The 26,318-nt window shown below is 43.6% G+C and overlaps 1 protein-coding gene across 1 annotated transcript in view; it reads right to left on the minus strand.

Annotated features, from left to right (window-relative positions):
- SVEP1 (sushi, von Willebrand factor type A, EGF and pentraxin domain containing 1) overlaps positions 1-26,318 on the minus strand; it is a 175,951-nt gene that overhangs the window by 113,120 nt on the left and 36,513 nt on the right. The window contains exon 4 of the mRNA XM_084779540.1: positions 673-831. Coding sequence (XP_084635666.1) covers positions 673-831 — 159 coding nt within the window. The remainder of the gene's footprint in view (positions 1-672; positions 832-26,318) is intronic.

Consider the following 26,318-nt stretch of genomic DNA (forward strand, 5'->3'; position numbering starts at 1 on the left):
AGAAACAGCAAGACTGGAGTGATGGCACACATCTTTAATTCCAGCACTTGGCAGGCAGAGGCAGAGAGAATTTTTTGAGTTTGAGGCCAGCTTGCTCTACAGAGTGACTTCTAGGACAGCCAGGGCTACACAGATAAAGCTTGTCTCAAAAAACAAAGCAAGGAAAGAAAGTAAAAAAGAAAAAGTCTAATTGATACAGACTATAAAATACATCTTCTATCATGTGCTATATACTTGTAAATACGTTGAACTTCTGACATGATAGAAAAATATTTATGAAAAAAATTTTAAAAATTATTCTGAGTACTGTGATGGCCAAGACAAGCTTATTTTCTATTCAAATTCATTGCTGAAGCTGTAGCATTCCTCATTTCTAAGTACTAACTCATGTTTTCTGCAATCACGTCACTCCTATGATCTCAGATCCTGTCTCTGGGGATGCTTATGTATTTAGTGCTAACAAATACTATGAAATAGAAGCAAATCGCGCACACACACACACACATACACACACACACACACACACACACACACACACACACACACCACTGTGACCAAAGGCAGAAATGCTAAAGATCATCCTAAATGAATTGGATGCAAACACACACTCTTCGTGTCACAGAGCTCAAGATCAGCTTTCAATTTCCTGTTTGCCAGGAGTAGGTAGCTCACCTTCACAGGTCTGGCCGGATCTCTGGTACCCCTCTCGGCACACGCAGTCTTCAGGGGATGTGCTTCCAGGTGGAGAGGTGTGGTTTGGATCAGGACATGGAATGCACGTGCTGATTCCCCCTGGAGAAGCTTCAGGCTTATACGTCCCTGATGGGCAAGCTGTGGGCAGACAAGTGTCCAGAGTTTATTTATGTGATATAGCCATAGAAACTCAGAAAAAAATTTAAAATGATGGGGTGGCAGACAGCATTCTACACAAAATAATTATTATATTATTTAAGCAAAAAATCTTTAAAAATATTTTGTTGTGTTTTTATTTTATGTGTGTGCTTTGGCTGCATGTTCTTATGTGCACCATGTGGCTGCAGTTTCCACAAAGGCCAGGAGAGGGCATCAGATCCTCTGAAACTAGAGTTGGTTGTCATGTGGATGCTGGGAATCAAACCCAGGTCTTCTGGCAACACTCTAGATCCAAAAGCAGCTAACCCCAAAGACTGACATTGTTTGTTATGTACAGAGTACAAAGGCCTCTCTGGCTCACAATTAGTTTCTGTCATAAAATATGACATGTCTGGGCGGATTTACGGGAAAACTCAACCAGCGGTGTCTGTTAAGGGACCAAAAGTAATCAAAGATCATCAGTAGATTATAACAAATGGGAAATCTTGTATATATTTCATCTCACCCGTTCTGTGCATCCATTTACCCCTACCCTGAGGCCCCAGTGCCCCTCAGACAAGCAGAGGTCACTCCTTTATCATTTCTGTTGAAGTTCTTGATGGGGATGAGGTGAAAGTGAAGAGTTGGAGGGAAACAGTTCAGTGATGGGAAAAGGTCTTTTGAAGAAAAAGGAAGGAAAGATCCGGTGTCTCCAAGGCTCACAGAGTATGGCTTAGAATTTGTTGCCCTTCAGCCCTTTGGGGTTGCCCACCTGTAAACCAGCTTGAGAGTAAGCCATTTGGGGACTCGGCAACACTCAACTGACCAATTAAATGAAGCCGAGCTGGAAGGTGGGTTTGATTATTGAACAGAGAAACCACAACCAAGGCTCCATGCAAAAAACATGGAGTAATCACAACAGACGATTCATAATCTAACCATGGTTCTAAAATTCTTCATTACATTAAAAAAAATACCAAACTCCCAAGGCATGTGCTAGAAAATCCCAGCTCTGAATCCACTTAAAAATTTTAAAATGAGAAAGACATTAAAAAATACTAATAATGTGACTGGCCTGTGAAAAACAGTTCAGCATAAGGGAAGGGACTCTTACTTCAGAGCATGTTGTTAGTGATCAGTGAAGTGCTGTTGAATTACACATCATATAAAACGTTTCTTCCCCCGAATGCTGAGGATAAAGATCCCCAGGCAAGAGCGAGACAACAAGGTGGCCTTTAAATAGAAATCAGAGTTTGCAAGAGAAATACTTATATAACTTAGATGAAGACAGTCATACATAAGATGAAGTCCAAAGGCAAAATGAACCTTGCCACTGGGGGTGATTGACAGAAGCAATAGGCCCGCTGGACAGCATAGCTTTATAGGCCCAGCAGCAGTCACCTCCGTCCTGTCAGGGCTGAGACTCTAGTCCTTACCTGGAGCTTTAATGCAGAGATGCACAGTGATATGCAAGTGAAATCATGCAAGTCACACCCAGCAGGAAGGAAACATAGCACAAGCTTGTGAGAAAAATAAATGAGATAGTGATGAGAATCAAGCAGATAGTTCATTTCTCCAGTGCAACTGCAAATGCCAGAACAAAAGACATGGACTAAGGTAGAGAGCTACGCAAGAGGACATTATGAATCCAAATAGTCATGATGATAGGCAAAGAGTCAAGAGTGAAGGAAGACACTGGGCTGTGCACATGACTTTAGAAAATAAAGACATGTTTTTTGTTTCCTTGTTTTTTGTTTTTTTTTTCTTTTTGGCTAAGAAAGAAATAAAAATCAAGAACACAATAATGAGAAACGTAGTGTTTAGTAAACTTCTTGAGCCTGACAAACTTTTGGAACATGTAGTAACATTGTAGCATTACATGTAGTCACATGTTCCTACATGTAACATTCTGGCACTGCACTGAAATAGATGTGAAAATTGAAATAAATATCAAGTAAAACTCCCTTTTCTCAAGAAAATACATGATCAGAGAAAGAAAATAACTCTTACATAACATAAAGAAGAAAGGTTTAAGATATGAGAGAAACAGATGTGTGGAGACAAGAAAGCAGATCATTTCGTGTATAGCAAGATGATGAAATGGAAAGAAAAGGCAGAGTCTGATTTGTACATAAAAATATTTGTATAACTGCGAATAACAGAAAAGATGTATGACTTCCAAGCTAGCAGAGAGAAAAATACAAAGAAAAACCGAACAGTATGAAACAAAAAAGAGAAGAAATAATAAGAATGAGTGAAATACAAAAGCACATAAGTGAAGGTGGCAGCGGCAGAACCAGGTGTCAACTTTATCACCACATATCAACCTTAGCACCAGGTGTCAACCTTAGCACCAGGTATCAATCTTATCACCAATCTGTTTGATCTGATATGACAGAAACCTGACATGTGTCAGATTTACCATTTAAAAATACTATGCTGTTAAAAGATGTGTAAAAAATGATGAAAGAAACAAATTACCACCTGGTGTGGTGACACACCTTCAATTCTAGCACTCAGGATGTTGAGATAGAAAGATTTTGAGTCTGAGGCTAGCCTGGGCTACATAACAAGTCTCTGTAGAGAGAGGGAGAAGCGGGGAGGAAAGAGGAAGAATGGGGTGGGACTTGTAATAACACAAGACCTGTGAGTGTGCCAAGAGATAGAGATAGAGAGAGTCAGTTTTTCCTAAGGAAGAAGTGCATGTGGCTGGCCATCACAGGACAAATCTTTTAGTGCTCAGAATGAAATGAAAACGAATGGCTGCCTTTTAATTTGGCAGCATCTCAAAGGCAATTAGTGCCCCCTACAGGTAGGTGTGTGAGGATCGGGCTTTCCCGAGCTGGGAAAGACATGTGATGTTTCTGTAGGGTAAACTGAGCGAATTCACCGGAAGTCTCCAGAGCTTGTTCTCTTTAAAGAGTTTTGTTTCTGAAAGTGTTCCAGCTGAACATAGCCAAGGATGTACACGAGACACCATTTCTTGCTGTACAACACTGAAGGCGATGCAAGTGCTCACAGAGAAAGGCACTGTTACATTCTTAAGACACATCCAGCCAATTAAACTGTAGCCGTGTCATAGAAGTGTATGGAAATACTACAATTCCTGAGCTGAGGAGACGGCTCAGTTGGTGAAATGGTTCCTGTGGGAGCATGAGGGCCAGAGTCCCTACCATCAAGCACCCACGTAATAACAACATATAAATAAATATGGCAGCACACATCTGTAACTGCTGGGCTGGGGCATATGAAGACAGGCAGATGACTGGAGTTTTCTGGGCAGCCACGTTACCTGAATTAGTGAGCTCCAAGTTCAAAGAGAAGAGGAGAGGAGAGGAGAGGAGAGGAAGGGGGGGGGGGGAGGACAGAGCAAACAATAGAGGAAACAGCAGGTAGGCACTGGCCTCTGACCTCCTTTGGCACTACATATACATCTCCACACCCCCCACACACAGGACAATGTCCACACATAGTCTTTCCTGCTCACTTCATATAAATGAAGGAGTCAAGTGTTCAGTAATAGGTTTTGAATTTCTTAAAATTTAATTATTTTTATATGTAGGTGTTTTGTCCTGCATGTGGATAAGTGCACTGCGTGGATGCCTGGGTCTCAGAGTCTAGAAGGGAGCACCGGATTCCCAGGAACTGGAGTTACAGACAGCTGGGAGCTGACATTGGGTTCTGGGATTCAAACCTGGGTCCTCTGGAAGAGCTGCCAGTGTTCTTCACCGCTGAGCTGTCTCTCCACGCCCCATCCCTAGCCCCGCCCCCATTTCTGTAAAGTTTGAATAATCCCCTCAGCCCATCAATTCCCAACCGCGCAGCGAGGGAGTGTTCCTCTTATAGTTGTGTCGTAATAAACAATGTTTCGGTTCTTGGTAAATATTGTCCCCCTGCCCCCATTCTTTCCCTTTCCTGTCCTCTGCTTGGCTTCTGCCTTTGTACATGTTTCCCTTCCTCTAAGAGAACTTCCAGCACCTTCCAAGACTCTCACGTACTCTTCAAAGTTTCCCCCCGGCTTCTTTTGACAACTGTGCTGCCTTCTCCTCTGTACCCCACAACTTACCACCATGCTCTGTAGTCTAGTTCCCTGTATGTAATAATTTACTTGTCTCTTTCTCCACCCTGGTAAAGTCACCGAGTTTTCCAATTCATCGGACTGCACCGCTGTCTCTCTCACTGCCGGGGGTCAGCAGTCACCCAATCAGAGGAGAGCAAGCAAAGAGAAACCAGCACCTGCCGGAGCGTGGTGGGTGGGGCTAGGTGGAGGCGGTGAGCAGCTATGGGGTGATGTATGAGGACTGATTTATAATCTCAGCTCTTCTGTTCACAGCTATGGAGTGCTGGAGAGTGATTTTTCATTTCCATTTCTACCAAATTAGGAAGTTACAGCTAATGACATCTAAGGTTTTTCTAAAGTTTCCATATATAGAATAAGAAAAGGCACCCCGAAGGAGCATTCCCTAAGGGCCATCAGACCCTCCATGCAGATTTGTTAATTTATGTTGAAAAAATAATAGAACGAGAGAACAAACTAACTGTGCATCATCATTCGCCAAGGCCCCTTGAATAATCAAGGGCTTACCACATTGGAGAATATTGTTTGGGATAAAAATATTTAAACGCACATTTGGAGACACATTGTGAAATACACAGTGATGATGGGAAACAGACTTCAGGAGAACTATTTAGAGGCATTACACAATTCTAGGGGGGAGAGGTGTAATCAATTTCCTGGACTTCCAAGAGCGAAACATGTCCTCATCCCAAACTAAGCAACAGCTAAAAAGATAAAATAAATCTGTGGCTTGAACACATTCCTCAAGGCTTGCTGGAGGTGTTTGGAGGAGGATTTGTTTGTTTGTTTGGGTTTTTTTGTTTGTTCTGTTTAAAACGAGGAAACCAAATATTAACTTCTCTCCTTGTTGCTGTTAAAGTTAATCACTTTCTTTTTTCAGAAACTTGTTGGCAGTTACTAGCTACTATTCCTGGAAGCCTGAGTCTTGAAGTTGTCACGTAGGGACATCAGATCTTCCTTCAACTGATAGTGACTGAAGTAGATTCAAACATCAACCATTTTAGGTTCTGTAAAAAGAGAGGCCTCTATGCCCTCTGATCTTTCTGGCCCATTACATATCAACATACACTGTATAGCGTGTATGATGTGCCTGGGTAACACACAACACATGGGGGCTGACATTCTATCAACCTCTATGGTTATCTTTTAAAACCGTGATGGATACTGAAAGCTTTGATCCATGCAAGACTCGTCTCTAAAGGTTAGTGAATAACTTCAAGGCATGTGGCCTCAGAGAGATTGCATGAGATGCGCCTGGTGATGCATGATGCCAGAGTGCCCATCCGCGTAGAGTATGGCAGCCTGAGGAGCTGTGCCACCCAGGAGCCTTCATTTCTGTCCTACCTAGGTAAAGCACCAAATGTGATGTTTTAGCATCAATCGCTTCTTTCCAACCATACGTAAACACTTGATCTGAGCACAGAGTCTGTTCCTGTAGGTAACTGTACCAGGACTTTGAGCACAAAGCTTCATTACTGTGCTCGCTTCAACTTTTTGTGAAAGCCAACACTTTTACAAGGATAAATGGAGCTGTGCATAGAGGGACTTTATGTCATTGGGCAACTCTCATCCACTATGATGTGGTCAGTGAATTAGGCGACCCTGAAGTCTTACACATCAGTGCTCGTGCGGAATGTGTAAGCGTCCTGCTGCTCTCCCTGGGACCGGTTAGCTCACTTGGCTAGAGTACAGATTATTTAAACAAAATTGTGAATTTGAACCCTGTGGGGTGCCTTACCAGCAAATGGCACCTTAACCACGGGGTTCCAAGCTTGTGTAGGGGGCACCTGCTCAGACTTGCCAGAAGAGTGACGTATTACTGAAACTGTCAAAATACAAAAACCCCAAGGCCTCAAAGAGTGCCATCGTGAAGAAATTGTCATATATTAAGAATTTAAACACACACACACACACACACACACACACACACACACACACACACACACGGAGGGATACAACCTGAGCATGAAATATTAAGGCAACCCCCTTTTTATGGAACACTGCCACCTTAATTGTCTTATGTAGTTTATTGTCTGCATGAAGGCAGGAGCTCACCTTTAATTTTATAATTACACTTTTGTGGGCATACACCTTTAAGAAAAACTCTTTGGAGAGTTTTAGAGTAATATTTGACTTTATTTTTTCTTTCTACAAGAGCTGATGACTCAGAATCACATAAAAAGAGAAGAAAATATACCATTTGTTAATATCTTTTAACATTAAATATTCAGCCTGATGCCAACCAATTTTGTAATTTTAAACAGTCTTTATATGAAGCATCATATCTTTGCAGTCCCTGATTTATTAAAATTTTTTCCTCCAGCAAAATATTAACTGCTTTTTCTTTATGTGTATGAGTGTTTTGCTTGCATGGATATCTGTGCACCATGTGTGTGTGTGTATGAGTGTGTGTGTGTGTGTGTGTGTGTGTGTGTGTGTGTGTGTGTGTGTGTGCAGTGCCTGTGGAAGCCAGAAGATGGCGCTGCATCCCCCGTAACTGCATGGTTGTGAACTACCATGTGATTGCTTAGAATTTGCAAGAACAAGCACTCTTAGCTCCTGAGCCATCCGTCCAGCATTTTCTTTTTAAACTTAGGAACTATTAAAGTTAAAGTATTATATATTCCCATCACCATGGTCACAGGTACATGACTTTTTGCACTCCCTTTCAAAGTTTTTTGTTACTTCATTTTTAGATGGTGGTGTCATGATATAGCTTTGACTGGCCTGCGACTGACTCCATAGACCAGGCTAGACTCAAACTCACAGAGACCTACCTGCCTCTGCTTCCCAAATGCTGGGATTAAATGATGCACCACCACACATCTGACAATAGTTTGCTTTGTTTGTTTTTGAGATATATATGGACAGGGACAGAGAGAGACAGAGACAGAGACAGAGACAGAGACAGAGACAGAGACAGAGAGTCAGAGAACAGCTTTAGGCGTCATCCTGAAAAAAATTCCATCAATCTTTTTGAGACAGGGTCTCTGACTGGCATGAAGCTCACCAATGGGGCTAGACCAGCTGTTCCATAAGCACCAGGGATCCTTCCATCTCTTTGCTACCAGTGCTTGGTTAGGAGCATGTACCAAGATGCCTGGCATTTTTTCACGGGTGCTGGGGATCGAATCCAGGACCTTATGCTTGCAAGGCCAGCACCTTGCTGGCTGAGCCACCTCCCTAGGTCTCAACAGTTGTAAACGTCATCAGTGGTTCATTGTTGTGACTGTGAGGTAGGAGGCAGAGAAAGAAGATCGTGTGGATAGACATGGACCAGGGTTGGACAACAATGCATCCCTGTTGTGAGTGAGGTGGAAAGAAGGAACAATGCCTGAGGTTGTTCATTGATCTCTTCATGTGCACCGGGACACATACATGTCCACCCCCACACATGTGAAGTTTGCATGGGTGAACACGATGTGTATACATGTGTGCACACAGAAATGTATGCCTCAAAATTCTTGGTAATGACATCCATTCGAACTTGTTTCTAGTAATTACAGCCCTGTTTCATGGCAGGCTGTTTTAGGGCAAGTACTGGGCAACAATCTGCCAGAGTACCTAAAAATAGTCAATAATCAGCCTAAGGAGTCAAAGATCAGCCTTTACTGATTTTCTTCTGTGATTTCCATAAGACCTGATTTGGACCTGCCTGTGTGGTCTAGTCTGCCATTCTTGAAGTAAGTCATCATGTAATGTTTTTTTCCTTCCACATTAAAACATCTCGAGTATCTTCTGAATGACATTTGTGTAAATAAAACTGCAAGTGCTTTACTTTGGCAACTATAATGCTTTCAGCACATGAGATTTCCCTCTATCGTCATCTCTCTCCCATTTCACCCATTAAGATAGGGCGTGGAAGAAAGGAGAATTCCCAAAATTGCTGCTGGCTTTGAAGCTGTCTCATCCTAAGTTATGTAACTAATTAGAAAGCTGTTTTTCCCCCCATCACTCCTGCATGAGTGAGCAAAGCTGTAAACTGAAATTCTGAGCCCCTCCAAGGGACGGACAGGAGTAATGGGGTCATCGGGGATGAAATAAAGTATAAGGCAGGCCTGTATCTCTGCCCCGTGCAGGACTCCAGCGCACACAGACAGCTCATCAGGGGAAAGTGCCCGTTAGATGACAGCGGGGAGGAAACTCTTCAAGGCACCATGGTCGGCAAGAGCAGCCCCAGCCCCAGGTATCAACAGATGGGACTACACGAAAATCAGGTTTCTGCACAGACAAGACCAAACCAACCAACCAACCAACAAACAAACAAATGACCCAGAACTCAGCAGGGCACACAGCTAACATCTGCAAGAGAAATTCTTTACAAGCTATGCTTTAGACAGAGGATGAATATACAGAATTTACAATACTTTTCAAAATTAAAATCATTTTAAAAAATAAAGTAAAAGACCCCATGATCCAGAACTCAAAAGCTGGGGTGTTCTCAGGCAACCTTTGTGAGTCATCATGATGTCAAAGGTGATGGTTGATCACGCCTAGATGGAAGACTTAACCCTGGCATTCTACTAAAAAACAAAACAGCCAATAAGACGTGTTCTCCCTAGCCAAGGGATGGGCACAAGGGTGGCCCAGAAGGCTAGGACATTTTAGATAACAGTGTTCTACTCCTACCAAATGCTTGAACAAACAAACAAACAAAACCCGACACAGCCCTGTGTTCCAGCCCTTGCCACATCAGCAGAAGCCAAGTGGGTTGTTTAGCCTTAGATGGGAGGTGTTCCTGCAAAGCCTCAAGTGATGAGGTTTACTGGGAGGGAGCCTGGCTGGGGAGAGTAGGTCGCTGGAGGTGTGTCCTTGGAGGGTGTATAGTGGTCTTCTCTCTATCTTTGCTTCCATGCGCCTCAAGGCTTTGGTCCACAGCATGCCCTTCACCATGCTCAGCATCACCTCAGGCTCTGAACAGAAGCCGAGCAACGTGGATCAAGAGCTCTGAGGCCACTAGTCAAAATCAAGCTTTTCTGCTGTAAGTTGATTCTCTCAGCTTTTTGGTCACAGTGATGAAAAGCTGATTAACAGTCCTGTAAATGCTCTGATGAGATGCCCCAGTGGGTGTCATAAAAGAGTTTTGAAAAATCAAATGAAGTTGGCAAAACTTTAACAAACTAAAATAAAGAAAAGATGATACAAATTATCACTCTCCAGAATGAAACAGACCCTGTAGACATGGACACGATAATGCTACTTGGAGCAGGTCTATATATGTTTGGCAGCTCTAAAGAAGCGGATTAGTTCCTCAAAAACTACACACCACCATGATGCAACACAGTAGTATTTGTATGGCTCTGTTGTTAGCAAAATTGAACTCATAGTTTTAAAAACTTCCACCTCCCCAAACAATGAAAGAGTAAAAACGGGGAGGGGGGGACCAATGAACTACATATAAAGGGTAAAAAAGATATAGGCTACTATATCTCAGAAACGCAGACACAGAAATTCTCAATAAAATATTAGTAATACATATGATAAATTTTACACCATGAAGCAGTAAGATTTATTTCAAGGATGTTAGGCTGACTCAATACTGGAAATCATTCCAGGCTAAAGAAGAAACTCTATCTGAAAATATCCTGATTCCTTTTGTAGAAGATTCCAGCTAGTCTGGTCTACAGAGCCAGGTCTGTTACACAGAGAACCCGTCTCCAAAAACCAAGCCCTGCCCCGCAAACAACACAAAACAAAAGAAATTCTAAGTATCTATCAAAACCAGAATCCCTTCTGGAACTGAGAGTTGACTTAAATAAAACCAGCACACAAGGGTGACAAACAAAACTTGGTTGCATTTTCATAGAGTAGAAATGATCCCACAGGTGAAATTTAAAATACACTTAATAATTAATTACAGTGGCCCAAAAATAAACTACATAGGTTTAAACCATACAAAAACCACACAGAACTTATATGTGAGATGTTATGAGTGCTGAGAAAGACAAAGATCTGAGCAAGCTTTGTGTTTATAAATTTGAAGTTTCAACATAATGGAAGGGTCAAATTTTCACCAAGTGATATGCAGCTATAGTGCAATGCCTATGAAAGTTAGAGCAGGATTCTTTGTGCCAGAGAATAATGTTATTCTAAAATTTACATAGAAATAGGAGGAAGCCAGAATAGCCACAATGACCTTAGTAAAGCAGAAGAGGACAGCCAGTTTCAAGACTCATCACACAGCTCTAGAGTTGATGATGTGCATCTGATGAAACAGAAAACATCCTGGAAGTAGACACTAACACATCCAACAAGTGCAAAGTGAGCTGAATAAGGGAAGCACCACTGTTACAGGAAGTAGTGTGGAGACACTCGGTAACCAACCAGACACAAGTCTCACACCATAAGAACAAAACGTGGCATGGACGTCAATATAAATGCAAGGCTAGGATGCTTTTAGAACTGAACATAGGTTAAAACCCTTAGAAACCAGGGAAGGTACAATCCATAAAAGACAAAAATATAAAGCACAGATGGAAATGTTGATAAATGGATGCCTTCAAGTTCAACAACATTTGTAATGGTGCCAAGAAAAATAGATCCCCATACCCAAAAGAATGACACTAGATCTATGTCTCTCACCCAACATGAAAATCAATTTAAAACAGATCAGGCATATTCATGTAAGACATCAGACTCTGAAACAGTGAGGGGAAAACTCTTTAAGAGACAGGCATGAACAAGGACTTAATAACAAGGACTTCAGCCGCAGCAGCAGCAGCACGGTCTCACAGAACTGACAAGCTCGTAGAACTTCAAAGCTTCTTCACAGCAAAGGAAAAATCAATAGAATGAAGTTGGAGCCAGCAGAACGGGAGAAGAATCACTGACAAATGTGCAAAGGACAGGGAACCAACATCTACAATCTATAAGGAGGCCTGAAATTAAACACCCAAAATAGCACCCAATCAACAAATGGGTTAAGGAGCTGACTAAAAAGAAGAATACAAATGGACCATAAATAATTGAAAAATTGTTCAATATCCTTAGCAACCAGGGAAATGCTGATTAAAGCACAGACGTTCCACACAACAGCTATCATCAAGGCAACAGCAACAAATGGTGTGAGGGAAGAGGAACTCATATGTACTGCCGATGGAAATTTAAACCCGTGTAATCAATAGGGACTACAAATAGAACTACCACATGACCCAGCTGAGCTGTTCCTCACTATTGTCCCTGGGGGATGCTATTCAGCGAACCACAGAGATATTTGCAGGTCTATGGTGATCATTACTCTATGGCCAACAGCCAGGTATAATTAGATAAGTAGATTTTTAAAATTGATAAATATACCTAGGGGAGTCCTTGTCATTTACAAAGATTGAGATGATGACATTCACAGGGAAATGAATGGAACTGGACATAATTGTGGTAATTAAAATAAATCAGACAAAGGAATGTTTAGGAGAAGGAGAGGACCAGCAAGAGGGCAGAAGGCGGGATGTGGGAGGACAGCAGCAGCGGGGCATTATATAAAATGGTGTATCAAAATACAACGAAGCCATCACTCTGTATGTTTCCTAAAAAGCAATGAGTAAAAAGGAAAATAAAACAACTATGTCCTGAGATAATGGAAAGAATGAAAAATAAATGCTACAGAATAAAGGACACTATTTGTAACCTACAAATACTGGCACAGAGCTAGTATGTATAAGATAAAAAGAATTCTCATATTTTGAAAGTAAAAAGTAAAGAAACAAATTAGAATAAGGATAAAATGCAGGCAGAGTGAGTTTACAAAAAAAGGCATCAGTGGAAAATGAGCATAAAAATGCATGCCCAATCAAATGGAAATTAAATTGAGATGCCACAACCTTATCAGAATGACTAACATCAATAATAAGAAATGTTGAAAATGATACAGAGAAACTGAATCACAAACCGCCTTTTCTCTCCTTCCTCACCCTCTCTCCTCTCTCTTGCTTTTATTCTTTATTTTATTTTAAGACAGGCTTGCTATATAGCCCAGGCTAGCCCTCCATCATAGCATCTTCCTTCTGAGTGCTAGAAATATGGTAGACATTATCAGGCCCACTCATATATTTCTGATGGGAGCATAAAACACTGTGCTATATTTTGTTTGTTTGTTTTTTAAACTGAGGACATAGCTCCTGTGTTACCATATCATCTGACTACTGTCAAATTTAGTCCATAAGTACTTCTAGTCACACAAAATGCATGCACTAATGTCTATAGCAACTTTAGCCATAGCAACGCCCCCACCATCCATCCCTACCTTCCCATTCCTTTATCTCTCACCGTTTCCAACCCTCCACCCATGCCCATCCTTGTTAGCATTAAATTTCAACTTGACACAGTCTACAGTCATCTGAGAAGACCTCAGCTGAGGAATTTTCCAGATCAGGCTGGCCTGTGGGCACGCCTGTTGAAGGCTATCTTGACTGATGCAGGAGGGTCCAGCCTGGTATATTTATGCCATCCCTTCCACTGGCAGGAAGGTCTGGGCTGTGTGAGAACAGGCCAGAGAGCAAGCCAGCCAGCGGCATTTCCCCAAGACCCCTGCCTTGAGTTCCAACCCTGAATTCTATCAAATGATGGGTTGTGTGACCCAGAAACGGAAGCCAAACCAACCCTTTCCTCCCCAAGTTACTTTTGTTAGGGTGCTTTATAAGAGCAACACAATGAAACTAAAACACTCTCAAATCGAAATTAATCCTGATGCTCTCCAACAGACAGGTGGTTAAAATGTGGTCTATTCTATTACTAAATATTTCTTACCCACACAGAGGAATAAACTATCAAACAGGCAACAACCAGGGAGAGCCTCCAGGCATCCATGTGGAACAAGCAGTGCCAATCTCACGATGCTACGTGATCCCATTTATAGAACATTTTTGAAATAACAACATTATATAATTAGACAACAGATCAGTGGTTTCCAGAAATGAGGTGGCGGGGGGGGGGGGCCAGGTATGCAGGGGTACCAGGAGCTGGAGGAAGGCATTAGCTTTCTATTAGAGCAATAGCATGATCCTTGAAGCAGCAAACATGGCGGATCAATGTCACTATCTGAGAATCTGAGATGATTTGAAACACAGTGGCTCCCATAGGCCCAAATGCTTGAATACTTGGTTTCTGGTTGGTGGAACTGTCTGGAAAGGACAGGCCTTGTTGGAGAAGGTCTGTCACTAGGGGTGAACTTTGAGATTTCAAAAGACTCGCCATTCCCAGTTAGCTCTCTCCACTTTCTAGACATTTCCAGCCATGGACCAGAATCTGAAGAAAAGCACCAGGAATCTTCAGACTAGAAGGGCAGACCACAGATTAATATTCATGTCCACATCAGTCCAGCCCACAGCTCCTTGGGTGCTGCACGCAAAGCTCTCTCAAATTCTTCTTAGGAGGCATATACATTTCTCATTACGACTGTTGGAATCTTACCAATTTTTAAGCTTATTGTTGCTTCCTAAGACAATTAATTGATTTCAAAGTATTTCTATGACTGCCTTATAAGCCTATTCTGCTAATGTTAAAGGCTTCCAGTTGCTTCCTTTGGAATTTCCAGGGTTTGGGGGGAGCATAACATACAGATAATAAGATAATTCTTTTTACTTTAAGCATAAAATAATAAAACCATGTTATCTTATGAAATTTTACTCTTTTGTTGTAAACATTTCACATACACCGTGCGTTTTCTCTCTGTAATTTGTTTAGTTTCCCCTGTACTTTGACAAGCTTTGTAAACTTCATCTTAACAAAAAACTCTGTGCTGTTAACTTCATACTGTAAATAGCAGTCATGCTTTGCTTTGTGCATTTGTTAAATAATTGCTTAAATGGTAAAAATGTACAATGCCCTGGGATGTTATGCTGTATGAATTAAAACATTTTCACTGGCCTTCAAAGCAGGCAAATAGAGAAAGAGAGAGAGGGGAGAGAGAGAGAGAGAGAGAGAGAGAGAGAGAGAGAGAGAGAGAGAGAAGAGAGAGGGAGAGAGAGAGAGAGAGGGAGAGAGAGGGAGAGAGAGAGAGGGAGAGAGAGAGAGAGAGAGAGAGAGAGAGAGAGAGAGAGAGAGAGAGAGAGAGAGAGAGAGAGAGAGAGACAGTTAGGAACAAATTTGGAAGCAATCTCAATACCCAGATACCATGGAAGAGATAAATGTGTGATCAGCCACTTCCTATTCTTGAACTCAGCCTCCAGATGGCTCCCTTTGATTCTGAGCCAGGGCTGCTCAGGGTCAGTAGATTTGTTCACCTCCAATTCTCCATAAGAGGAATGGAAAATTCCTAGGGAAATGAGAACCACGCGGAGTTCCCATATGCCGTACTCTAGCATCTAAACATGCAACTCATTTTATTCATTTACTCACTCATTCACTCATTCACTAAAAATGTAATGTCCATTCCAAGCTAATGTGCCATGAAACACAGTAAGTAGTAATGAGGGAAAAAAAGGTATAACCATATCCTGAAGCAATTAACAAAATATAAGTGAAGGAAGATATACTCCAAATAATCATGCTATATAGTCAGTACACAGGAGAAGATATTTAAAGGAGCCCAAACACCTAGGTCCATGTTAGTGATGAGCTTTGGGAGGAAGAGCTGAGAGCCAGTATTGTGTTGGAGAAGTATTTTCTGTGAGCATTGTAGCACTGACCAGACAGGGAAGCCATGAGAGATTCAAGGCAAAGGAAACAAAAGGGCACCAGTAGGAGCCTAACAGTGACAAGCAGTTGGATGGAGCTGCAGTGCAAGTTGCTGCAAAGATGAGACTCAAGCAAGAGTTCAACCTTTTTATAGCTACATGCCTCCGGCATTTCCTCTTCTTTTTTTTCCCCACTATGTTTTTGTTTTGTTTGTTTTGTTTTGTTTTTGAGGCAGGGTTTCTCCTGTGTAGCCTTGGCTGTCCAGGACTTGCTTTGTAGACCAGGCTAGCCTTGAACTCACAGAGATCCACCTGCCTTTACCTCCCCAAGTGCTGGGCTTGTAGGTGTTGTTCCTCCTTGCTCGACTGGTATTTCTTCTTAAACTCTTTAAAAAGAGAGATAATGTTGTGGGATCTACTTAAATCCAACATAACTCAAACAACAGGTCAATGCAGGTGACAAAATGTATTGTAATCAAGCCATTGCTGGTTAGTCAGAGCCACAGAACAGACTCGGGAGCTGAACTACTACCTTGAAGGGATGTTGTACAGCATATTTAATGGATGAAACCGTAAAGCTGGGGGGGGGGGGATCGAGATTGGCTGTAGCACTGTCCAGTCATATTTTGACATAAGGGACTGAGCAAAAGAGTTTCCATCTGTCAGGATAGGAGTAGGTCCCTGGGCCTAAGCGCATGAGCTTAGTTGACCCTGCCAGCAGGATGGAGAAGTTGTCCTTGAAAACGCTGGACTCCAGCTCGTTCTCCATGGTTGTGGGGAGATCAGGAGCTGCCTCTGAAATGAACTCTCGTGGCCCCAATTTGATGACTTCCCCCTGGTGGGGAGGCCTGGAGGCACACAGAGGAAGGGGAAGCAGCCTATCCGAATGAGACCTGATAGGCTGTGATCATAAGGTGGGGGAGGAGGTGCCCTCCTGTCAGAGGTCTAGGGGAGAGGAATAGGGCAGAAGAGGGAGAGAGGGTGGGAATGGGAAGATACAAGCGAGAGGATAACAATTGGGATGTAACCTGAATAAATTATAATACATTTTTTTTTCAAAACAAAAACAAAAACAAGCAAAAAAGCACTGGACTCAGACAATTGTCTCTTTACAAGTTGTCCTGAGATGTCTGGACTCAGACAACTGCTTCCTTACAACAGAAGCTGTTCAGCTACTGGGAAGTCCCCAACTCCCTATGATTAAATGGAGTCTGAAAATGAAATAGTAATACTCAGAGTAAGTTTCTTTTGCTTGTTCCCAACAATAGCAGTGTTTGCAAATCTCACTATAATGCACAAATTTAACTTGTCAATATTGAATGGTGTTTTCCCCTTGTGCCAGACTTGAATTCTAAACTGTATTTGCAAGCAAGAGCAGAGGCGATGGAGGCAACCTGGGACCCAGGTCCCTTTGCTCTTAGAAAAAGATTAGCAAAAGTGTCACAGTTAAATTTACATATTGTCTAAAGGCTTTCAACAATTTGTAAGATGGCCATGGGCATCAGGGGAGAAAAATTAGAATTCTCTCCCCACCCCTCCCTGCTGGCTTGAGAAAACTGTCAATAAATTCATTTTTATTTAACAATTTCTATTTCCTAGTTCTTTGGCGTACAAGGAAAATGAGGGAGAAAGTTTATGGACTTAACTACACAGAAATGATTTCTTTGATGATTAAAAATCATACATGTTATGCATGGACTGAGTGGATAGTGTTATGTGACTAGGTAGAAATCAGCAAGCATGAAGCTCACCAGAGATGGAGCCCCTCCCACAGGCAGCCTTGGGCCCCAACTCTTGTATACCTGGCAACATACTGAAGAAGAGGAAATTACAATTTAACCTCCTTAGTATTTGAAATACTATTAATGAGAAAATAAGAAGGTAATATTGATTCTCCTTAGAATTTGAAACACTCAGGGAAGGATGCCTACAGATCACAAAGAAGCAGGGAGGTTGAAATGCCAGGGTTCTGTTGGGGGCCTTTAAGGAAACTCTGCTTACTTCTGGTAGAGCATAGATTATTTTTAATAGATCTGTTTATTTTTTCTTCAATTCTTATTTAATCTACTCTGATACGTGTGTGTGTGTGTGTGTGTGTGTGTGTGTGTGTGTGTGTGTGTTCAAAAGAATGGAATCGGAGTCATATCTCTGGCCCTTGATGCAGACGTCACTTTTCACTGCTAAAAAGAGTCTCAGATTATTATGATTTCTGCTAAAGAAGAAAGAATTCATCAAAATGGGCCTGCCAGTCATCAGAATAGGAAAATACCTCCTTAGGGAAGCTGTCTGTTCCAGAAACTCTAGGAAATATCGATAAGCCTGCCTAAACATGTAGGTCAGCACTAAGGTCTCTCCGTCTACTGTCCAGTCTTATTCTGTGAAAGTGTTTTTCTGAGCAGTGGGCTCTCTGGCCAGTCTCCACTCTCATCCTTGAAGAGTATTTCCTGCACAAGATCTCCCTGGCCACTATATGGGCTCTCTCTCTCTCTCTCTCTCTCTCTCTCTCTCTCTCTCTCTCTCTCTCTCTCTCTCTCTCAAAGTGTTTTCCTCCTGGCTGGTTTCTCCATGTGCGAAATCCACCTCCCAGAGTGGAATGTCACCAAACAACTTTCTTGAATTTAGAACTGTTTCCTGTTTCCTCTCTTACAAATAAGGAAACTGAGAAAGCAAAGACGCGACAGGTGGCATGCTCCTGTGGCACAGACATTTCTAGAGCCCCACCCCCACCCCTCAGCCCGACATTCCCGTTCCTCCTAAAGGCCATGCCTGAGAGACTACTTGCAAGCGGCTTTTCACAGCTGTCTGAAGGAGCTCTCAAGGGGCCACTGGGGCAGACTGCTGGAGGTGTGGACTTATTAGTGGTGTGGGGTTTAAAGGAGAAGCGTCCCCCATAGGCTCTTGCAGACTCAGTCCCCAGCTGATGATGCTCTTTGGGAGGGTTACAGAATCAGGGACAGGCTTTGAGGGTTTATGGCTTTGCCATGCTTCCTACTTTCCTTCTCTCTTTGCTTCCTACATATGCATCCAAATGTGATGACTCAGCCTGCTCCCACCACCCTGCCATACTTTCCACACCATTATGAACAATGCTTCCCCTGTGTTAGGAGACAGTGGCCTGAGTGCAGCCCCTCAGGAACAAGGCTAGCTTACAGACAGAGACAGGGCTCCAGAAAGGCTCCAGACTTAACTCCTGTTCTGCTTCTTCAGGTGTTCCATGTTTGTCTGTTAGCCAGTAAAGGATGTAAAGATGGAAGTTGCCCTTATCCCGTTTTCCAAACTGAGGCGCAGGGGTTGTAAATGTGTTGTCTGTTATGACTTAACTGACTATGTGCAGCTCGCCCACTCCTCTGTTCTTCCATCATTCTGAATTCTGGGCCAGAGTCCAAGAGGGGACCTGACTGCAAAAGCCAAGTCAAGGGTCCCAAAACTAGGTGACCTGGATAAGACCAAGTCACCCACAGTTACTTCCTTGCTCAACCCCTTGTGTCAAAATATGACTGGTTAGAGCAACAGCCTCCCCCTGAACCCCTCGCTTTGTGTTTCCATTGTTTGAAAATGTCGTACAATCTCCCTTCAGGATGTGGTTAAGATCCCGAACTGGCACCTACCTGAGCTCAGAAAATAAAGCTTTTCTTTTTAAGCTTCCGTCTCTGAAGGGAGCTTTCTTGGCTTTCCACCCCGAACCCAACACCTGAACTATAGCCAAAATAACCCTCTTACCCTACCTTAAATTGCTTTTGGTCTTAGTATTTCAACACAGTGGGAAAGTAACTGATAAAAATGCCAAGATACAATTCCACAGTGTCCCCCTGAGTCACGTTTAAAATAAAGAGAGGAGGGGATTTAAGCTAGCCAACTCCTGTGCAGTAAGGGTGTTCCAATGGCTACCCTCTTCCCCCCCCCATGACTAAATATTACTTTAAAGTGTGTTTAGTCTTTCGCAGGGACCGAAACTCTCCCACAAAACTACACCTCTCAGATCTCTTGTCTCCTGACCTCTGTGTTTGTGCACTGATTTTCCCCAAATCTAACTGCTTTCAAGTAAGTCTGCCAAAATGCTTGTGCCAAAGATTCAAAACTGTTCCTTATTACTTGAGAGGTTTCTACCACGTAAATAATTTGTCTTTTGTCAATTGTTCTATGTCTGCTCGCCATCACTGTCACGAAATATACATCTTCTTGTGTTAAAACATGACAAAATTTGTGGACAAATGGATTGAACTAGAAATGATCATAATGGGTGAATTAACACAGAAGCAAAAGACTCAAATGGTATGTACTCATTTATATCCAGACACTAGCCCAAGGGGCATGTCCCATGAAAGTCTTCACTTAACAGGAAAGTGGGATAGAGGGGAGGACATCCTGTTGGGACTTTAGGTGAGAGAAGCATAGGAGAATGGGGGAAATAGAAGGATCCAGAGGGTCCTAGAAACCTACACGAAGAACATTATGATGGGCAGATCTGGGCCCAGGGGTCCTGCTCAAACTATGGTACCAGCCAAGGACTATACGTCCAGTAAACTTCAAACCCCTACCCAGATCTAGCCAAGGGACAGGACATTCTCCACAGTTGAGTGGAGAGTGGGGACTGTCTTTCACATGAACTCTGGTGCCCCATATTTGACCATGTCCCCTGGATGGGGAGGTCTGATGGCACTCAGAGGAAGGATAGCAGGCTATCAAGAAGAGACTTGATACCTTATGATCATATACAGGGGGAGGAGGTCCACCTCAGTCACAGTCATAGGGGAGAGGAGTAGGGGGAAAGTGGGAGGGAGGGAGGAATGGAAGGATAGAAGGGATAAGATAACAATTGAGATGTAATATGAATAAATTAATAAAAAATAATAAACATGCCAATTAACATATTTAAAGGATTAATTTTCATAATGAAACCTATGATTACTCCTAAGATCATACAACATTTATGTTCAATTTAAAAATGTACATTTGGTGTTTCAGAACTGTTTTCCTGAGTTTTTAAATTTAGTGTTATAGTTTTATTCACAAAAGTTGTTTTCAAAATTCTAAAAATAACCGATAATGCCTAGCAGGCTACTTGGACTCCACATCCTCCTGATGTGAAAAGTGCAGATGCAGCCTTTGCCAGGAGGCCGAGACCAGACTATGCCCGGAGAAGAGGAGGGCCACCCTCACATTCATCTCTGTCTGTCCAGCTTTGGGTGCCCTCCTCTTCGCCTGTCCAATTTAGAAGTCAGCCGGCGTCGGCCAACAGCCACTGTCATTTGTGCCTCCTCAATCCCAGCATTATCCTGTAATATCATTCCCCTATTTCTTTCAAATATAAACAAAGACCGGGGTGGAAGAGTGTTAGGTTAGAATGCAGCTGCTGCTTAGACCAACTCATGGACACCCTCAGGCACCCCGCAAAGATGTGGCTTGTGAGTCTCTAGCTAAGGACTCCCAGGTGAAGGTTTTGCAGTAAAGTGGGTACTGGTGGCCACACATCCTGCTTCCCACCCCCTTTTTCCTGACTCCTGCCCGGGAATCAGAGCTTGGAGATAGCCACGTGCTATAAAACTCTCCCCATCCCCAGAAAGGTAAAAGAGACCCTTGTTTCTGCCCCCCACGGGCCCCAATTTCTTCCCTTCAGAATCCTCCCTGTTCTGACTTTGGTGTTGGGGCCTGCACTGTCTTCAGAGTCCCCACCACATTGTTGTCTGTCTGACTATGCTATTAATAATCCTTCTAATAAGCCACCATGCCCCCCAACAGTCTATCCCAGTTCCCATGTGAACCCCCATCCAAGATCTTTCAGTCTGTCTTTCAGTCTTCAAAAGAAATGCATACTTCCTGTGGAGGTAGGGCCCTTAATTAGAGGCCAGGAAATGGAGTTAGTCTCCATCAGGAAGTTTTACATGGTCCAGGAATCACAAACTATAAGCCATGGAATTCTGCACCATGACACAGAAGAGCTACAGCCCAGAGCCCATTGACTCAAGTTTTGGACCCAGTCTGAACTTTGTTCAAGCAGGACTGGCCTCGTTTGCATGGCCTAAACCTGAATATTAAGTGGATGGACCATGGCTCATGCTAACCTCCCAGAGTAGGCACAGTACACCAGACGAGCTGGGCTATCCTCAAAGCACTCAGTGCGTGTCAGGAGGTGGCGTGATCTTGCTTTTCGCTGATGTGATAAAATACTGAGCAAAAACCACTTGGAGGAAATGAAAGGGTTTCTTTCAGCTTTCGGGTTACAGCCCCTCATATTCAGACGCTAGAGCAAGAGTTCTAGTACAAGCTCAAGGCAAGAACCCGGAGGCAGGGACTGAGGCAGAGACCTCCTGGGAGGGATGCTGCTTACTGGCTTCAGCCCAGGCCCACCTGCCTAGGAATAGCACCGCCCACAGTGGGCTGGCCCCTCCTGTATCAGTTAGAAATGAAGAAAACACCTCTAGAGACAAGCTTACGGGCCAATCAGCTGGGAACTGTTCCCTGTCCTCGGGTATGCCAAGTTGACAACTGAAGCTACCCTACCCCCCCCCCCCCACCAAGCACTGGTAAGAAGCTCAGCCTTATCACTAAGGCATTTCTCTCAAATGGAGACCTCCTGCGGTCCATTCCTTCACACCATAGACAACGCCGTTTGCTGGCTGGTTCATTGCTCTCCTAAAGTATGTTCAGTATGTCACCTTTACAAAAGTGATCTAAAGGGTGAATTCCCTCTCCTCTTACTGTGGTGGAGGGCCACTGTGCAACCTCTTTTACAATCAACAAACAAGGCCTGGGAAGCCCCACCCCTACCTCAGGAGCTATCTTGCACAGCGGAATTCCAGGACTTACCTGGCAACAGCCTAGCACATCCAGTAAAACCCATGGCAGGGAGCCTTCCCTAAAGCTGAGAACACAGTGCTCACAATTACCCAGCTCACTCTGTAGGCTAAATGTTTTCCAGTTCTTCAGTTTCAATGAAGTCGAAAAGGGACCCAAGGGAATGATCAGATGGTCAGCCATTAATAGTCTTTTTTTTTTTATGACAGATAACTGATGTCACCTTTGGCATGCAAGTTGGAAGGAACTCCAAGAATTCCAGCCACATTGCACAGCGTGCAACAGGCCTGGCTGGAATGAAGGTGTTCTACATAGACACTGGGGTCTCACTGTCATTACCAGACTATGAATATAATTGATGCCAGGAAAGTGGGAATTTGTCCAGGAGGAGAAGGTGCCAGCCAGAGGGGAAACTTGTCTCTCCCTAATCCCCAAAACACACAATGTTAACAACTCATTAGACATGAGACTGAAGGCCAGATAACAGGCGGATGAACAGTGGGCAGGCCTGCACCTTGGCTGTGACTGCATGTGCACATCCTTATGTGACGTTGATGTCACATCAGCAGAACTGACTTGGGGGGCCTTGCTGGAGCTCCTCGTCCCCATTCCCGTTTCTGCTTCCCACTTTTAATTCTGCCCTTTTAGTCAGCTTATCGAGAACTGTGGCCAGACTTGGCTCAGGGCACTTGTAGTGTGTTTGAAAATGCGCTTGCTCACAAATGAATGTGCTGAGCAATTGAAACAGCCGCTTGACGGCTGCTTTTGCTGGGAAGCACCAACCACTCGCTTTGGTCCACGGAGTGGAAGCCTGCCTGATACTGCTGTCTTCACTCTGCCTGTGAATCTCCTTTGTTTTGGCCAATGGCACAAAGGTAAGGCCTTGTCCTCAAGCCTCCCTTTGAGTCACTACAATGAGTTCCTTGTTCCCTCAAGCGAGAAGGACTTCCTCACCTGACAGGACACGAGCTGGGGCAATGATCACAGACACTGCACCTGGACCAGGATCGCTTAATTATGCACACTTCTTGTCCAGACCCAATCCTTCCTCTCTCTAAACATAACGCTCATGGGAGAGCTGGTGGGCTGACCAGCTCAACTACCACCCAGGCTTAGATCCTATGTTTTGACTTGGACCACCCCAACATTTACCCATCTATGAACTACTGGAGCACACGAAGGGGCTGGTCCTACAGATGCAAAGCTGCAGGATCTCCATGACATCGGGCAACAACAGGATATCCGAGATGAGTCCCAGTGAGGACCCAGTACTGATGGGGTAGCAGAAGCCAGAGGCCTTAACCCAGACCAATGACTCATCGCAATGAACATTTGCAAGCCAGGAAGTTTGGACAAATAGGTATATCGTATGGCAAACTGTGACACAATATGGCTTCCACAACAACATTTTTTTCTTTTCTTTTGTGAGAGAGGTTGCAAGGGTGGAGGGTGGGTATGAAGGGACAGGAAGGTGAATGGGATTGGGGTGCATTAATATGAAATTCGCAAAGAGTGAACAAAAAAGTTAAATAAAAATAAAAACAAAAGCTCATGTCAGTAACCCAAACGTGGATTTAGGGCACAGAGAGTCCCTTCATCTGTTCTTTTTCCCGATATGGACATACCAAACAACTCTCTGCTTTTTACCACTATACTAGGACCTGGGATCTAAAGGTCTCTAGTAACAGAATCAAATTTCCTATACTGCTTGTACCTTGGTAGCTGTATTTGAAAGTGGTGCGGAGTCTTTGTCTTAACACATCAACGCACTGTTATTGCTGTCTTTCAAAACCCTACTGAGGAATTTTAGCCAAGTACCTGGAAAAGCAATCAGGGATACACAGACTCCCAGTAGTTTAGCACATGATCCAAAACGCATGACAGCATGGCTTAGCAGGCTTTTAAACGTCCCCCTTTGCCTCTTTGGACTTCTAAGCATAAAGAACTGCTCGCAGTGGGGTGGGGGAAGGGAAGCGATGCCGTCCAATGAGAAGCAGAATTACTGGTGACAACTTGATTCTTGAAAGCTTTAGGCTGCTGATATGTTGTTATGCATATGTCTACAGGGTAAAACACATTGTCGTTAGTTTTATGATACATCCCATCTGCAGTGGTTTGAATGACAATGTCGTCATAGACGCATGTGTTTCACTTGGCTGCCAGTTGGTGGCGCTGCTCGCAGGGGTTACATAGTCTTCAGGAAGGTACAGCCTACTGGAAGTTTGTCTGTCATTGATCTTTTCTGGTACCAGCCATTTGCTTGACAATTTCAAGATTTCCTTGTTTTGAATAGCTAAGTAGATCGTCCTGAGTGAGGTAACCCAGACCCAGAAAGACAGGCATGGTATATATTCACTTATAAACGGATACTAGCCCAACATAGACGTCGTCTAAGAGACTCCAGCTAGCGAAGGAATTGGACAGATGCAGCCAGCTGAACTCTGGGCAGAGCGCTGTGACTTGTAGGGAAGAATGGAGGTCGCGGTCTTGGGGGGTTTTGGAAGGACCCGGAGGGTTCAGGAGCTCCATCAAGGCCTGTGGATCTGGACTTGGAGCAGAGGCGGGGCGGGGTGGGGGAAGGGGCAGGGGAGGGTGAACAAACTGCTGCACCAACCGAGGAAGGGCATGCAAGCTATCCTGACTAGATCTGATAGACTGTGGCCAGACAGCGCGGGGGGGGTGGGGTGGGGTGGGGGGGGTGCTGCTCATGGTTTATTGCTATGTCACTGTGATACACTGGAAAGGACTGTCAGGGCTGATTATCCAACTCACTGAGAGGAAACCAGAGCAAGTCAGCCTGCTCTATGCAGCAAGTACAAACCATCTCCCCTGAGCCGACAGGAAGCAATGTCTATGCGCTAGCAATGTTCTTTCATAAAAAAAAAAAAAAAAAAAGCAAAGAGGAATTCGTTGCACACATTCCTCGCACCTTATAAATCCATCACTAAGAACCGCTGGGGGATGCTATCTGGGGGGTGGGAAGAGGGAACAGCTAAGATCTGCTCAGGGGACAAGATTTCCAAATGTTTTTGTTTCCATGGAAGAATTTCTAGAATTCTTTGTCCTCTCTTTCCAAAGGAAATATAATATCTATACAGGAGAAAAAGTAGAGTGCAGTGTGCGTGTGTGTGTGTGTGTGTGTGTGTCTACGTTCAGGCTGGGTGGTGGGGAGTTACATGCATTTAAGTACATGTATAACAAGACATTCCTACATAAAATTTTGCATATTTCTATGTCTGTATCGTCTCCTCCTCTGAAGAAATATAATATACCTAGAACTTCCTTCAAGTTATGTAGGAGCCTCATCGTTGGCCCTAATGGAGGTGCAATTTCAGTTGGCTTCGTTCCCCTTTCACTGAAATAGTCAGTCTCTGAAAAGGAGTGGTGTCCTCAAGATGCCTGTTGGCCCTGCGCTCCATGCTGCTGCGGGCCGTGCTGCTTGGTCCTCTCCTGGGGCATCCAGCACAGCTGCAACCACTTGGATTTACAAGAGTTCCCTTGGCTGTTTGAAACTGACTGGATGATCTATCCATCTTAAAATAGCTACTCTAGCAAATCCGTTGTATGTTGCATTTAACTTATTGTTGCCAAGGGTCAAACAAATGTAAATGTTTTTGTTTCAAATATACTCAACCACATTGTAAAAAAAAAATTATGTTGTGCCACATGCTTTTGGTCAGGATGATTCGGTAGTGGTGAGGCAGGCATGGAAAAAAAAAACTACAGATGTCCAGAAGATTCTGATATTGGAGGTTAAGTTTTTAGCCATTTCTTCTGGGTGGCCTCTAAGGATGTAAGTGATGGCGTTTCTGGGCTAGGTAAATTGAGCTGGAGAGATCCACACTAACTGCAGAGTATACCATTTCCTGGTCTGAACAGACAGGTGAGAGTGAGCAGAGTGTCCATCACTCTCCGTTTCCTGACTGTGATGCCCTGTGACCAGCTGCCTCGTGTTCCTCCTGTCCTGCCTCCCCTGTAGTGACAGACTGAATATCCAAATGAAG

The sequence above is a fragment of the Acomys minous genome (assembly GCF_964271855.1).
Source record: "Acomys minous genome assembly, chromosome: 1".
In the NCBI taxonomy this organism is placed as follows: domain Eukaryota; kingdom Metazoa; phylum Chordata; class Mammalia; order Rodentia; family Muridae; genus Acomys; species Acomys minous.